General features: G+C 53.9%; 6 protein-coding genes across 6 annotated transcripts; 2 read left to right on the forward strand and 4 right to left on the reverse strand.

The window, feature by feature from the left end:
- The first annotated feature begins 1,390 nt into the window (after positions 1–1,390).
- Positions 1,391–2,209, forward strand: BDZ83DRAFT_127235 (uncharacterized protein). Its single transcript, XM_060501191.1, has one exon. It carries the CDS (start codon positions 1,497–1,499, stop codon positions 2,127–2,129), a length of 633 nt encoding a protein of 210 aa, XP_060368479.1. The 5' UTR covers positions 1,391–1,496; the 3' UTR covers positions 2,130–2,209.
- Positions 2,210–3,120: 911 nt separating this feature from the next.
- BDZ83DRAFT_570464 (ribosomal protein S7 domain-containing protein) lies at positions 3,121–4,343 on the reverse strand (the record flags this gene model as incomplete). The annotated part of the gene is made up of 3 exons (XM_060504306.1): positions 3,121–3,567; positions 3,663–4,028; positions 4,119–4,343. The coding sequence occupies 3 exons, from the start codon at positions 4,341–4,343 to the stop codon at positions 3,121–3,123; spliced, it is 1,038 nt and encodes a 345-aa protein (XP_060368480.1).
- A 2,034-nt stretch (positions 4,344–6,377) lies between these two features.
- Positions 6,378–7,416, reverse strand: BDZ83DRAFT_127248 (uncharacterized protein). The gene has a single exon (XM_060501192.1). It carries the CDS (start codon positions 7,013–7,015, stop codon positions 6,470–6,472), a length of 546 nt encoding a protein of 181 aa, XP_060368481.1. The 5' UTR covers positions 7,016–7,416; the 3' UTR covers positions 6,378–6,469.
- Positions 7,181–7,603, reverse strand: BDZ83DRAFT_749139 (uncharacterized protein; the record flags this gene model as incomplete). Its single annotated transcript, XM_060513725.1, has 3 exons — positions 7,181–7,356; positions 7,426–7,485; positions 7,549–7,603. 3 exons carry the CDS (start codon positions 7,601–7,603, stop codon positions 7,181–7,183), a joined length of 291 nt encoding a protein of 96 aa, XP_060368482.1.
- An 837-nt stretch (positions 7,604–8,440) lies between these two features.
- BDZ83DRAFT_609154 (uncharacterized protein) lies at positions 8,441–9,684 on the reverse strand. The gene has a single exon (XM_060507517.1). It carries the CDS (start codon positions 9,513–9,515, stop codon positions 9,291–9,293), a length of 225 nt encoding a protein of 74 aa, XP_060368483.1. The 5' UTR covers positions 9,516–9,684; the 3' UTR covers positions 8,441–9,290.
- A 1,036-nt stretch (positions 9,685–10,720) lies between these two features.
- Positions 10,721–11,160, forward strand: BDZ83DRAFT_609156 (uncharacterized protein). The gene has a single exon (XM_060507518.1). It carries the CDS (start codon positions 10,747–10,749, stop codon positions 10,981–10,983), a length of 237 nt encoding a protein of 78 aa, XP_060368484.1. The 5' UTR covers positions 10,721–10,746; the 3' UTR covers positions 10,984–11,160.
- The last annotated feature ends 1,193 nt before the right edge of the window (positions 11,161–12,353 follow it).

Here is a 12,353-nt window from a genome sequence, read left to right on the forward strand (position 1 = left end):
GGCGGAGGCTCCTTAGATCATGGCTCCGTTGGGGACCAGACCAAAAGTGAAGAAGGTGCGCTGTGGGTGGAGGCCTAAATTAGCTTATGAAGCACGAGTCGAACTGCCAAGACCGGATGAAGGAGGAATAGTTAGTTGTAGTGGTAGGGGGAGGAGGAGAAGAGAAGGGTTAAAAAAAAAAGGGTGCGGTCTGGTAAGGTAAGGTAGGAGAGAAACAACAGGAGTTGAAGGAAACCTGAGGGTAAGGTAGCGCACGACACACGATTGGTGGTAGTGGAGTGAATGGAAGGGTAAGGTACTGTGTAAGGTGTAAGGTTATGGTAGCTCCTAGTCCCTTCTTTACTTACCGTACTACTTTAGCCAAGGTTACCTTACTGCGGTAGTCCCAGTCCAGCCCAAAGTTCCCCGGTGGCAGTGGCAGTGGCAGCGGCAACACAAGCGCGGGCTGGGAACGAACGAGTACGAAGTACTCCGTAGACCTAAGGTAGGTAGTGTAAGGTGAGAGAAGAAAAGGTGGGGATTGGGTTTTGCGGGTGGCAGGCACCGGAGGCACCTCTGAGAGACGGGACTTGAGTGAGATGGTTGTGGAAATGGGACGGTGGAGGATCAGAAGGGGGTCAAAGGAGAGGGGGGGGGAACGTGGATAACGTGGATGGTGGGAAGGGATCGAGGAGGGGTAGGTGCTCCGGTTTTAGCGTCGACGTCTTTGACACCAGTTGACTGTTGACGGCGCCCTCCCTCGTTTTCAACTGTGTTAGTCTGTAGCCTTTTCTTCGCCTTTGTGACCTTGGCCCGTGACTGTGTCTGTACGTAGTAGTACTCTGTACGAATCCTAAGAATGACATGCACTGAGCTTAAAGTGGTGGTGCAGACAGTGCCTGGGAAATGCAGTCATCCGATCCAGACTCGTCGTTTTCATTACGTTCTTGATGAACATGTCGCCTGTCCTTTGACTCTTCTGTCTAATTTACATGGAGTCAATTGCTGTGACAGAGACTTCCAGTTTGTGGACATGGGATGAGATTGGCAATGGAGCCATGGGCACCTTATCCAGCCCAGCCAGCCCCATTTGGGCCGTATTCCTCTGCTCTCCTTCTCCCAATCTCATTTCCCCAGAGTCTGAAGAAGATCACCCATTTCGTAGCGCCCTAGTGCTGCAGAGAGACCGAGAGGGACAGCTTCTTACTTGCTCAGCCTTTCTCATTCTCCATCTGCGTGCCGTGGGTGCTTCGTCATCACCCGTCTTGGTACCTGCCCACTCAGGAAACCCGGTGAGGTACCCCATCTCATCCCACTTCACTTATACGCAGTATTCGTACATGCCCATGCCATGTTGTGCCCTTTTCTTTACCCAGTGAATTCTTATTCCGACGAATCGTCCGAGAGCCATTGGGCTGCTGCCCCACGAAAACTCAATCGAAAGATGGGATGTCACCTCCAACTCTGCTTACGCCGCCCCAGCGCCCTCCCTTCTCCGACGTTTGTCTGCTGATTTGATGCACGACACTCCAACCCCAAGTATGCAAACCATCCAAAGAGTACATATGCTCTGTGCCCACTCAAACAGGTACGTGTACGTACCCGAGGATCACTGTGCTTTAAAACCAAAACGAAGAAAAAAGAATGGGGAAACATCTGAGGAAGATCTGAGAAACACTCACTTATATCTTGATGTTCGAACGAGATCGACAGGGCTAGTTTCAGAGCTGATTTTATCGTATGGTGTAGCTAAATTAGAAAGTGATCAAAAGGTTCACGTTACTGCCAGACAAAAGACTATTCTAAAGAATGAAGGATTCTCTGCCCGTCTGCTCACAGATCTAACCTGCTCTACACTCATTTGCGTAGCACCAAGATCAAACGAGGGAGCTGATTTGAAAGTGAATGACGCATTCCCTGCTCGCCCCCGCTGCAAATATTTGTTTTCGGTGGTTTTTCGTCCACAAACACAACCCCGTAGAAAATATTACGTCCCGCGGCCTCCGCCCTCGTCCCCGTCCAACCCGTCCTGCGCTTCGCTCTCCGTATCATCCCACAAAGGTATACTTCAGCCTCCACTCACATCTACCGGGCGGCGGGGAGGACGCAAGACGCTTCGCCGCACAGTGCTTCCGACAGTGCAACGATGACGACGCCGGCGTCCACCGCCAAGGCCGGCCGTCTTCTTGGCAGGTGATTTGTTCACCGTGGACGGCGCCGACTAGGACACCACCACTCGCAAGACTCCCCAAATTCTTTTCAGCCGCCCGCCCCGGAAAGGTAGGGCCAATACAATTCGGGCAGTAGGAAATGACCGGAGCATCCGTCCGAAGGTTTCTGGGAAAGAGAGAAGAGACAGTAAGACAAGACGTCATCTGTCCATCACGTGAAAGACCAATGTTGGAAGCTTTCTCGGGCACCGGCACGACGGTATCATGGCTTGGCCGCAGTCCAAATCGAGTACGGGGATCTTTACGGGCCCCGGAGAGCTGCAGACGCCTTCTGTTACTTTTGTTATCATCGCCTCGTTGAGGCCCCGCCTTTTAATCTTTGGGCACAGTGATGCATTAGACCTTTGGGAATAAGGTAGTGAACTATCTACAACTATATTGAGGCTGTGTTGCAGTCCATGTCTGCCGCTTTACAATGCCGGGCGTCATTCCGCAATGCAGCGGGCACAATGGCGAGCGGCCTCTCAATGCTTACCTGAGCATCGACCGAGCCATCCCGTCCTCAGCCTTTTCCGCAAGGGTCGCAGGTCTTCCTGGGAGAGCTCCAATGGGAGATGTAGCATCGTCATCACAAACCGGGCAGAATACGGTAGATGGTCTCTGGAGACTGGATTGTGACCTGGGGATGATACCGTCGGCCATCTGTGCAAAGCCGGTATAGCAATGCGATGCTCTCGCAGGATGTTCGAACAAAACCCGCCCATCCTGGCGTCCCGACGAAAAGCCTTAACGCATTCACCGCGGTAACAAGTAGTTTTGACAGAAAGGCTCCTCTCGAGCACTAACATTCGGGCGGGATGATATAGTACAATATACAGCTTTGCTACAAATCTCTCTCTTAACAACGTCTTGTTTTCCCTCCCCCTCTTCATCTTCGTACAAAACCTGCTCCCCGCACCTCCTCCCCCTTTTACATATTCTGCTTGACAGGCTTAGCGGTCAAGTTGGCACGCGTCGCCGTACCCAACTTGTGCAGCGCCAACCGCTTCTCCCACACGGACGACCGTCCCTCGGTCACGGCAATCAGCTCGTCCGCCACGCGGTGCGCAAACTGCGTCCGGCCGGACCCCTTGGACGGCTTCTTGTTGACCACGTCCAGGATCCACTGGAACGCCGCGCGCCGCCTCTGGCGGACCGCTAGGGGTGCGGGAAGCTCCAGGGGTCGACCACCACCGGCTCCGCCCGCGATGCGGCGGATCTTGATGAGGGGCGCCACGGAGTCCACGGCCAGTGTGAGGTATAGCACGGGATTGAGCGGGAGGTGCGCCGGCGGCGGGGCGCCGGGGAGGAGCGGGTATTTGGGGTTGATGATCGGGGGAGGGGAGGTTCGTAGGAAGTTGAGGACCATGGCCATATTCTAAGGAGGCGCACGCGATGTTAGCATGTTCTCTTCTCCCAATTGTCTTGACACACAGGATCTCGTCAACATGTTCCAGAGTGGGATTGACTTACTCTTTGCGCCTGGGCCTTCTTGCCATCTCGCATCATCAGGTTGGTCAACTGGTCTAGCACGGGGTGGTACCGAGACTTGAGGTGGCTATGGGGTGGCAGAGGGAGCGTAGGCAGCGGGAACTTGTAGGACCGTGACGGGGCGACCTCGGCGGCGTCCCCAGCCTGCGCGAGGAGCCCACCGCTCGCTATGATTTCGAGATCGCGCTGGCCGTTGCCGTCGGATTGTGTAGGCGGGATGGCGCCCTCGGCGTACAACATCTGCTCCTGGGCCTCCGTCAGGCCGCCCTGGAGACCGGTGCTGTGTCCCTTTGCCGCCTCTGCGAGCTCGCTCAGTGCAGCGGCAGCTTCGAGGGCCTCGTTTGTCGGCTGTAAAAGTGAATTGTCAGCATTTCCTTCTTCTTTCCGCCTCGTTTCGTCCATATAGTTTTCCTCCTCCTAGTCTCAAAAACTCCATACCTGCTGTTGTCCTGGCGCAGATTCAGGGACCTCCTGACCCTGAGGAAAAGCCGCATTCTCAGTCTTCTTCAACACCGGGATCTGACTCCGTTCGCCCTTGCGCAGCTCGTCAGAGTATCCTCGTTTCGTCGCCGCCCAGATCAGAGGTTCCTGTCGCTGGGCCAGGGGTCGGGACCGCAGCGCGAGAGCCCGGCAGGCGGTCTGTAGGCTCGGCCGCAGAGACATGGCTGCTCTGAATGTGTAGAGATCACCGAGATCGTATCGTATACCGCCGATTGAGGTGCGTCGAGCCGTCAGGGTGTCGTAGGATTTGGAAAATGTACCCTGATATTCGACTACCGATTTTCGACCCAGCGCAGCCAATCCGTGATCCACGAAAATTATTGAGTCGCGCGGATGTTGCCGCTCCACTCTCGCAGCGTCGACTGCTTACCTACACCTTTGGAGTTCAAGCTGGCCCGAGCTTCAGAGTAAAGTGGGACTTTGTAGCTCTCCCCGGAGAAGGGTAGCTCCGCTCTCCGAGAGCAACACTCGAGGCTTAGGTAAGGCAGGTACGTCCCATCTACAGGCCATATCCCAGACCAACGCCGGTCGGGGCCGTGCCGCCCACCGAGACGAACCTCACATGCCCTTACCTAAGCTAATCTCAACCCACCTCCCGCTCTTGCTCACCGAATATGCAGACCTTCTTCAATGCCACCACACCTCTTCATCAGATTCGCTGTGCTGTGTAATCCCGAACATCTTCCTCCGCAAGCCAATAGGCATTTTTTCTTCTCTATGTCAAGCACGGCATCAGCGCCAGTCACGAGACTCTCCTTCGAAGCGGCTTACAGTTCCTTCAGGATGATCAGCGAGGTCTCTTCTTGCGGCCGCCAAACCAACAACAAATCCAAATCCTTCGTTTCTTGCCCACTCCCAAATCCCACCTGAAGCCGCAACAGTGTCTTGGAAAGAGAGACCCCCCAAATTCACCCCATCCCTTGGCCGATGCCCACGGCGTCCACGTCTCGTTGACATCCCGCACTTTCACCATGTGGATTTTGATGTCTCAGTGATCAGAAAATCCCGCCCCCAAACTTTTTGCCCATCATGAAAGGGACCAAAGTTCCATGGTTCCCAATCTTTTAATGCCAATGTGCCATTTGCCAAATTCGCCCCCATGGCGGGATGGGGGAACTTGAGGGACCTACCTATCTAAGTCGCAAACGCCACCCACATGTCGAAAAGCCGCGAATTTCCTCGACAAACAGGATACCTAAAAAAGAGCGAGAGAAACATACCACTCACACACCTACACACGCCTTGACACCTAAACCCCATCTCCGAACACCTGCCTTTACCCCTCGCTGCATGTAGACCGAATAGGGAACAAATCACAATCACAATCACCCCGAAGACAGATGTGTGATTCAAACTGCCTGCCTGCCACACACCACCGCCACCAGTCACTCACTCACCCCCCTCGTGCAGATTTCCTGCAGCACGGCATTTAGCGGCTCTTTTCACTTTCTCTGCCCGTCGCGCGACATCTGTCTGCCCTCCTCTCACCACATCCCGCGGATGCGCAACGGGATTGTTATCTCTATCTCTCTCCGTGGAGTGGATGGGGGCAGACTGAGAGAGAAAAAGAGCTGTCATTCCATTGACAAGCCCCCTAGCGCAAAGACCAGCTGGTTCAGCTCCCCCACCGTTCATGAAAGCTAAGCTGGCTGGGTTCCCCCTTCCTCCCCCAAGATTCCCCTTCCGAATTTACCTTACATAGGCCAACCGTGGGCAAACACAACTTAGGTTGAGAAGACAGCTTTGCGTTGGCGTGGGATCTGCCGCAGTCCCGTTACTAGCAGACTCCCTAGCTCACTCATCTTTGTCCAGGGGTGGGAAGGGGCAGGGAGCAGCCAACACGCCCACTGTCCGCCGACACCGCAAGGACCTCCTGCATTGGTGATAGTAGATCCAAAACACCTGAGATACCTATGTCATCGTGGGGGAGAGGAGAGAGAGCGCGATAGACAGAGGTGGACAAACGAAGCCCGTTCGCCCTCTCCGTGCCAAACGGCACCCCCTTTCTCAGCGCCCGTCGTCTTGAAGAGCAACCAGCTTTGCCATCATGAAGCCACCGACATCTTTTTTGTTTGCTTGTCCTTGCGCGAGCTACAATCCCCATGTTATCACCGCAGACTATAACAACGGAGAATTAATCTCGTCGCACGTGGATTGAATGCAGCAGAGTGGTGTGGGAAGAAGTGGATACGCCCTCGACAGGAAAAAGGAAGTCTCGTCTTGTTGGTCCTCATCTCTTTTGGAAACTTCGCGAGAGGAACCAGCTCCGTTCAACGTAAATCCCTTTTCTACCTAGCTATGCCACGACAGCATCCCTTGCGCTGGTGGTTGCTTTTCCCGTCATTAACGCCGCTCCATAAAGAAAAACAAAAAAAAGGGCAAAAATGTCCAAACTGCAACCCAATTACCAACCTGGGCCCGGCTTCGCAACGCCGCCCAAAACAACAAGGAATTAAATGAGAAAGAGTCCCTCGTGACCCCGTCAACTGTCCTGCCGGCGCTGTTTCGCCAAGGTTCTGTCTCGTTTTGGAATTCCTTCTTTCAGCTCCCGTCCCTGTTCCACACGTGTGAGGAGTACAGAGAGAAGCAAGACACGCCGCCGCGTGCCCCTCCCACCGCCCCCCTGTGGATTGACGTGGTGAGAAACGAATGTTTCTTTTGCGCCATTTCTCCTCGCCCAGCTCAACACCATCTTCCTTTTCGGAGCCTCCCAATTGACCGTAGGTAGAAATGTATTCGTACGCCGATGTTCCGTGATGTCCCCTTGTGCCGTGTGGCATTTGGCCGATGTCTCCCAAACTCAACTCCAGGTGTGTATTCGTACAGTTGAACATCCGAAACAAAAGCCCAGGAAAAGTAACAGCAAGAAAAGTGCGTTGAAAGAAATCAAAAGAGACAAAAAAGTGTGACGCTAGACGATGATGCTCGAATGGATGTTTTCGCTGCAAGTTGCGGGTATCTTTGCACGTCTGTATCCGTCTTTCGTTTCGTTGTCTTCTTTACCAGCTGCCTCTGCTGTTGGCTGGCGAGCTGGGATTCGAACCGGTCAGGTAGTTGAGAGCCATTTCGGCGGCGTCTTCTTTCGCATTGTTGAGGTTCTTGCCGTCGTACCAGAATCGTGCGGAGAGGGTACGGCCGTGGACAGTTACTCGACTGGACCAAGCGGTGCGGCCGCCTAATTTAGGAGCAATCAATCAGCAAGGGAAGCATGTCGGATGAGGTGATTCCTAGCAATGAAGCTTACCACGGCGGTCAGAGACAATCTGGAAGACGGGAGGCATTATGTTGGCCTCGCGGCAAGCGTCTGTAGGGCAATTGATCAGCTTTATTGTCCATGACAGTCGACGTCCTCATAGCGAATCCCTACCTTCAAGTCGCTCTTGCCAGGTGCCTGCCTGACTACTGTATGACGAAGCAGACATGGTGGCAGTCGACGTGTATGACTTGCTGGAGTACATGCAGTGCAATTGTTTGGCCGAAGCAACAATGAGTAGCTTTATAGAGATATATTGGACGAGGGGGTCGTCGAAGCGATAGTTGTTGTAGATTCCAGTAGATGATGGATGTTGTAGGAGTCGGTTTGGGATCGTGGATGTCTCTCAAGACAAACGATTATAGAGTAGCGAAACTTTCTGGTTCTTATACTCGGGATCAGGTTGGCCGTGAAACAAATGGGTATAATCCCATTGGAGTAGAAAAGATTGTGATGTGGCAGGACGAGATTAGCTAGAAGCTGTTTCTGAAGGCAATGAAATGTTTGCACAACGAATGCAGACGGGTAAGGGATCAATTGGGCTGGTACCCTACGGCATGCTGCATCTTGGGATGGGGAGAGGTGGGAGGAGAGAAAGGAAGGGAAGATGGAGAGAAAAGGGACATGATCCAAAGAAGTAACGACACAACATCACGTCCCAATTCCATTTGGGTTTGGTACGGCAGGACCGCGTCGGTTTCCTGTGTCTTTTCTTTTTCTCCATGCCCTGGTACTTGTCTCTGACGAGCAGCAGGAGGAGTAGGACCGGCGATGGCGGCGGCGAGGAGGAGGAGAAGAGGGGTGTGCCACTTGGGTGTGAGTGCTTCTGCTTCGTCTGATGCCAGACCACAGACCAGAGACCAGACCGGACGTGGGGAGTGTGGTACTGGCTGCAGAACGTCGTGATAAACTTGGATCTCTTAGCGTCATCTTTTTGGGTTATTTCCCTTTATTTTTCCTCTCAAGTTTTTTTTTCTGCTTTCTTTTTTTCTCACACACCCCTGGGCACACACACACACACACACACACACACACACGCACGCGCACACACACACATATGCTAGTCGTTGAACCCCCCGCGTGGTCAACCGGTACATGGGTGCCGACAATCATGGTTTATGAACAGGCAGCTGGGAAATATGGGCTTGCGGGACTTGAGACAAGATGGCATGGCTCCACGGCTTGTAGGTAAGGTGAATACGCGCTACTTGTGAAGGGAGACCGGGAAATGGCCGCAGCTTTGAGCGAACAGTTGATTGGGATGTGGCTTGCCAGGCTCCCTTACCCGGCCTCCGGCGGGGTCCAAGGCCACACAGAGCTGGCGTGGAGTGCCGACCCGTCGGGGTGGAAGAGGGAAATGATTGGGAGCTTCAAAGCCGCAGAGGCAAGGGCTTGTGCAAGGCCAGCCGGGGGGTAGGGTGAAGGGGGTGGAGGATAGAAGTAGACGGATGAGTACTCCGTAGCTAGGCCGACTGGAGAGCAAAGGGGTGAAGGATGGAGGTGCAAACGGTGGGAAAAGGCAGGGTAAGAGCTGACCAGGGGCAGAACTGGAATCTCCAGCCGAGAAAGGGAGAGGAAACGAAGGTTACGGAAAGCGGATGCATACAGCCTGGATGTATACACGAAAGTGAGAGCTGTGTGTATCCGTATCCAGGTCGTGTACCTAGATGAGTGCCTGACGTGCTACACGGTACATTGGGTGGGAGAGAGAGAGGAGGTTTCGTGCAGATGTATAATCCGCGGGCGGGAGAGCGAGCAACAAATGGACGAATGAACGCCCCCAGATACGTAAAGAGCCTATTTGAAGATTGCGAGAATGGGGGTGAAAGTAGGAACAGAGCGGCGAGGCTGGAGGGCTAGAGAGAGGGCTGCGATGGCACCACGTACCATGCAGTCAACGCTTCAGCCGACCCAAGCCAAATCGCAACCAGGGCTGGGCTGGGCTGGCTAGCTGGCACTTGTTGATCGGTACATGAACCATGAGGCGTGAGCCATAAGAGAGTGGAGGGAAAAGCGATATGTACGTACGGATAGGTGAATGAGAGCAGGGGGCAAGGGTTCAACAATAATAGCATTGACATCAGCCAACAAGCCGACGATTGGGCAATCAAGCTAGGGCAAAAGTAAAAGAGCGTGACGGAGCGAAGCAGTGTGAGTGAGGTAAGGTAAGGTACCTTGGAAGTTAGCCTGAGCACCCGAGCACTGGGCAATCCGCAGTGGCATCCGGGACCAGCTCTGGAGACTGGGCGAGCGACGCCAGGACCCTCTCCGGCGGCATCGACTCCGCCAGCCGGTGAAGCGAAACGAACCGGGGGGTGGGAAATACCAAGTTGCTAAGCAGCCCGGTGGTTGGGCAAGGGGAATAGTCTCGCCTCCATACATTGCGATGAAAGGAAACTCGGTCAGCGTCGTTTGGGCCTCATCGAGACCATCCTCACGGCGATGGACTGACGTTGAAGCATGTCGGTTTATTTTGGAAAGAGAAAAAAGCAGGGGGAAGAAAAAGGGCCGTCGAGCCACGTCGATTCAAATGCGCGATGCGGCAGGAAAAGGGCGGGGAGAGGCGAGTGATGTATGTACCACCGTACTGATGCAGTTAGCAGAGGGGGGGAAAGGGGGTGGGATCGGGCAGCACTCGTTCCTCATCGTCATTTTGGGGTGGGGTGAGAAGAAGATCAGGGCAGGGCGAAGCAGGGCATTTCTGGCAGGGCGGGCCAGACCACCGATGATGATGATGATGATTATGATGATACCGATGCTGCTGGTGAGGACAATTTATGAGTTGTGAAAGACGACAGAGACAGATTGGGTTTGGTGAAGAGTGAGAGAGAGTGTCGTCGTCCAAGGCATGGCATCTGTAAGACGAGCATGTGGTTGTGAGACCTGCGTCCGTTGCTCCCCTGCTCCCCTCAACGCGCTTGTGCTGGGCTGTTTGTGAACGTGTAGCGGTAGCTTCGTGCCCTCGATGTCGCAAATGAACATGAAAAACAAAGTCATGACATCTTGTGTGCTCAGCAAAGCCAACTCCCCTCTGAGGCGAGGCAAGCAAGGTAAGGTACGTGCGGCTGTTTGGCTGGTCCCAAGCTCTCAATGGCTTTACAGGCCTCGTCAGTTCGGGTTTAGATCAGGTCCAGGGGACTTGCCGATGGTCGTGGCTGTATCCGTACATACATACTTCTTAGCAAGGTACTCCAGTCTCCAAGCTCTTCATAGTGAATGACCTAGTATCGCTTAGAAGCTAGCAATGGTGAAGGACGGGCGGGATCGTCCAGAGTGACAGGCGGCCGGCGGGTTTGGGCAACTGCAGCTCGAATGCAGCTAGAGCAGCACGTACAGCAGCTCGTAGAGGAACGGGCACCTCGCAGCTGGAGAACATGGGTGGATCACCAGTCGTGGCGGTGGTTAAGGTGGCCCATGTTGGGTCTGTGGAGGCATTGGCGGCCTTGGTGGCATCGGGGAATGGGAAGAGCCCCAGCCGAAGGGGTCCCTGGCGTCTTAGCCTGTGAGTCTAGGAACCGTCATGCTTCCCCGAAACGAAGGGAGCAGTAGGAAGGGGGGATATGGAACCGGGAAGCCGGGGAACTGGGCTTGTTGACCTGCGTATATGCGTATGTATCTCATGATGTGTTGGGTTGGAAATGTACAGTACTTGCATGGTGGTGGTGGTGATAGATAATGAAAGATAAGGCGAAGAGAGTGAGAGTGAGCCTAAGACTGAGGATGAGAGTGAACGTGAGAGTGAGAGGGTGAGGAGGCCGCATGAGAATGACGGGACGCGTGGAGACTGGACTGCCCTGAATGAGTGAGTCGAGCAAAATGAAAGGCTAAAGTGGAGCGAAACATTGTGACTTGAGAATTACAACCCCTGGTCGTTTCCCGAGCTTACCTTTGCCATCTTGGTCCTTAGCACAGAGTTAGTAGTTCCTTCATACACTACACAGTAGTCACGACTCACAAAACCTTTCCTCCAGCTCCCCCAAGACTCCTCCTCTCCACCAGGGCAGCTACCTACTGCTACGGTAAGGTAATTACCAGAGGTACTCGAGTACTCCGTACATTGGAGACTTTCATCACAAGGCGGAGTGTTGGTGAGGAAATCTTTCAAATACTACACTACTTTGTACGGATGCGCAGCGACCCAGTTGGCTAGCAACACTAGCATCCGTACTCAACAGAGCGAAGCTTTGCCGGCGGTTTTATTGTTTCGTTCGGTTTTAGTCTACGGGACGATGCCGGTGTCCTTCCGTGGAGTTATTCTGCCCTCACCGTCTTTTATGTCTTTAAACTTTTCTTTTCACTTCAGACGGCAGTCGGAAGGGATGCTACTCTAACAAAGCAGTTCAGCCTTTCCGCAAGACATTCAACAGGGTTGTCTTATCGAGACACACGCACTACCCACACGGGAGTCTGTAGGTAGCCCGTAATGCGATGCTCATGTTGTGTAATGTTGCTCAGCATGTAGGTCAGGTCCTTTGACAGAATGAGGCCGTCATCAAAGAAAGAATGACGGGGCATCTGGTAGCCCGTCAGGATACGAACGGACGACTTAGAGGAAAAGCACTGAGGCAGGAACAGACAGGGAACATCTGCGCAGCCGAAGGACGAGGTTGGCCTTGAGCTTGCAGCGACTGTGCGCTGGGACTATATCCGGATCTGTATGGAGTAGCGTACGGAGTAGATGGAACCTTTACAGCAAGGGGCAGAAGGAGAAAGAAAGGAGCGAGCAGCGAGCATCATATCCATGGCATCTCGACTGCGTATACAGTAGTGTAAACCTGGCAAGCCACGAACTTCAAGGTTCTCTCTGTGTCTCGCTCTCTCTTCTTCTCCATCTTGTTGTTCTCCCGGCCGTCAGGAGGAAGCGGCAGGCCACCATTGGCACCAGAAGACTTGGGTCAACGTCGGGCAGGCGCCAGGGC

This window comes from Colletotrichum acutatum, assembly GCF_030867785.1.
Source record: "Colletotrichum acutatum strain CBS 112980 chromosome Unknown BDZ83scaffold_17, whole genome shotgun sequence".
NCBI classification, from domain to species: domain Eukaryota; kingdom Fungi; phylum Ascomycota; class Sordariomycetes; order Glomerellales; family Glomerellaceae; genus Colletotrichum; species Colletotrichum acutatum.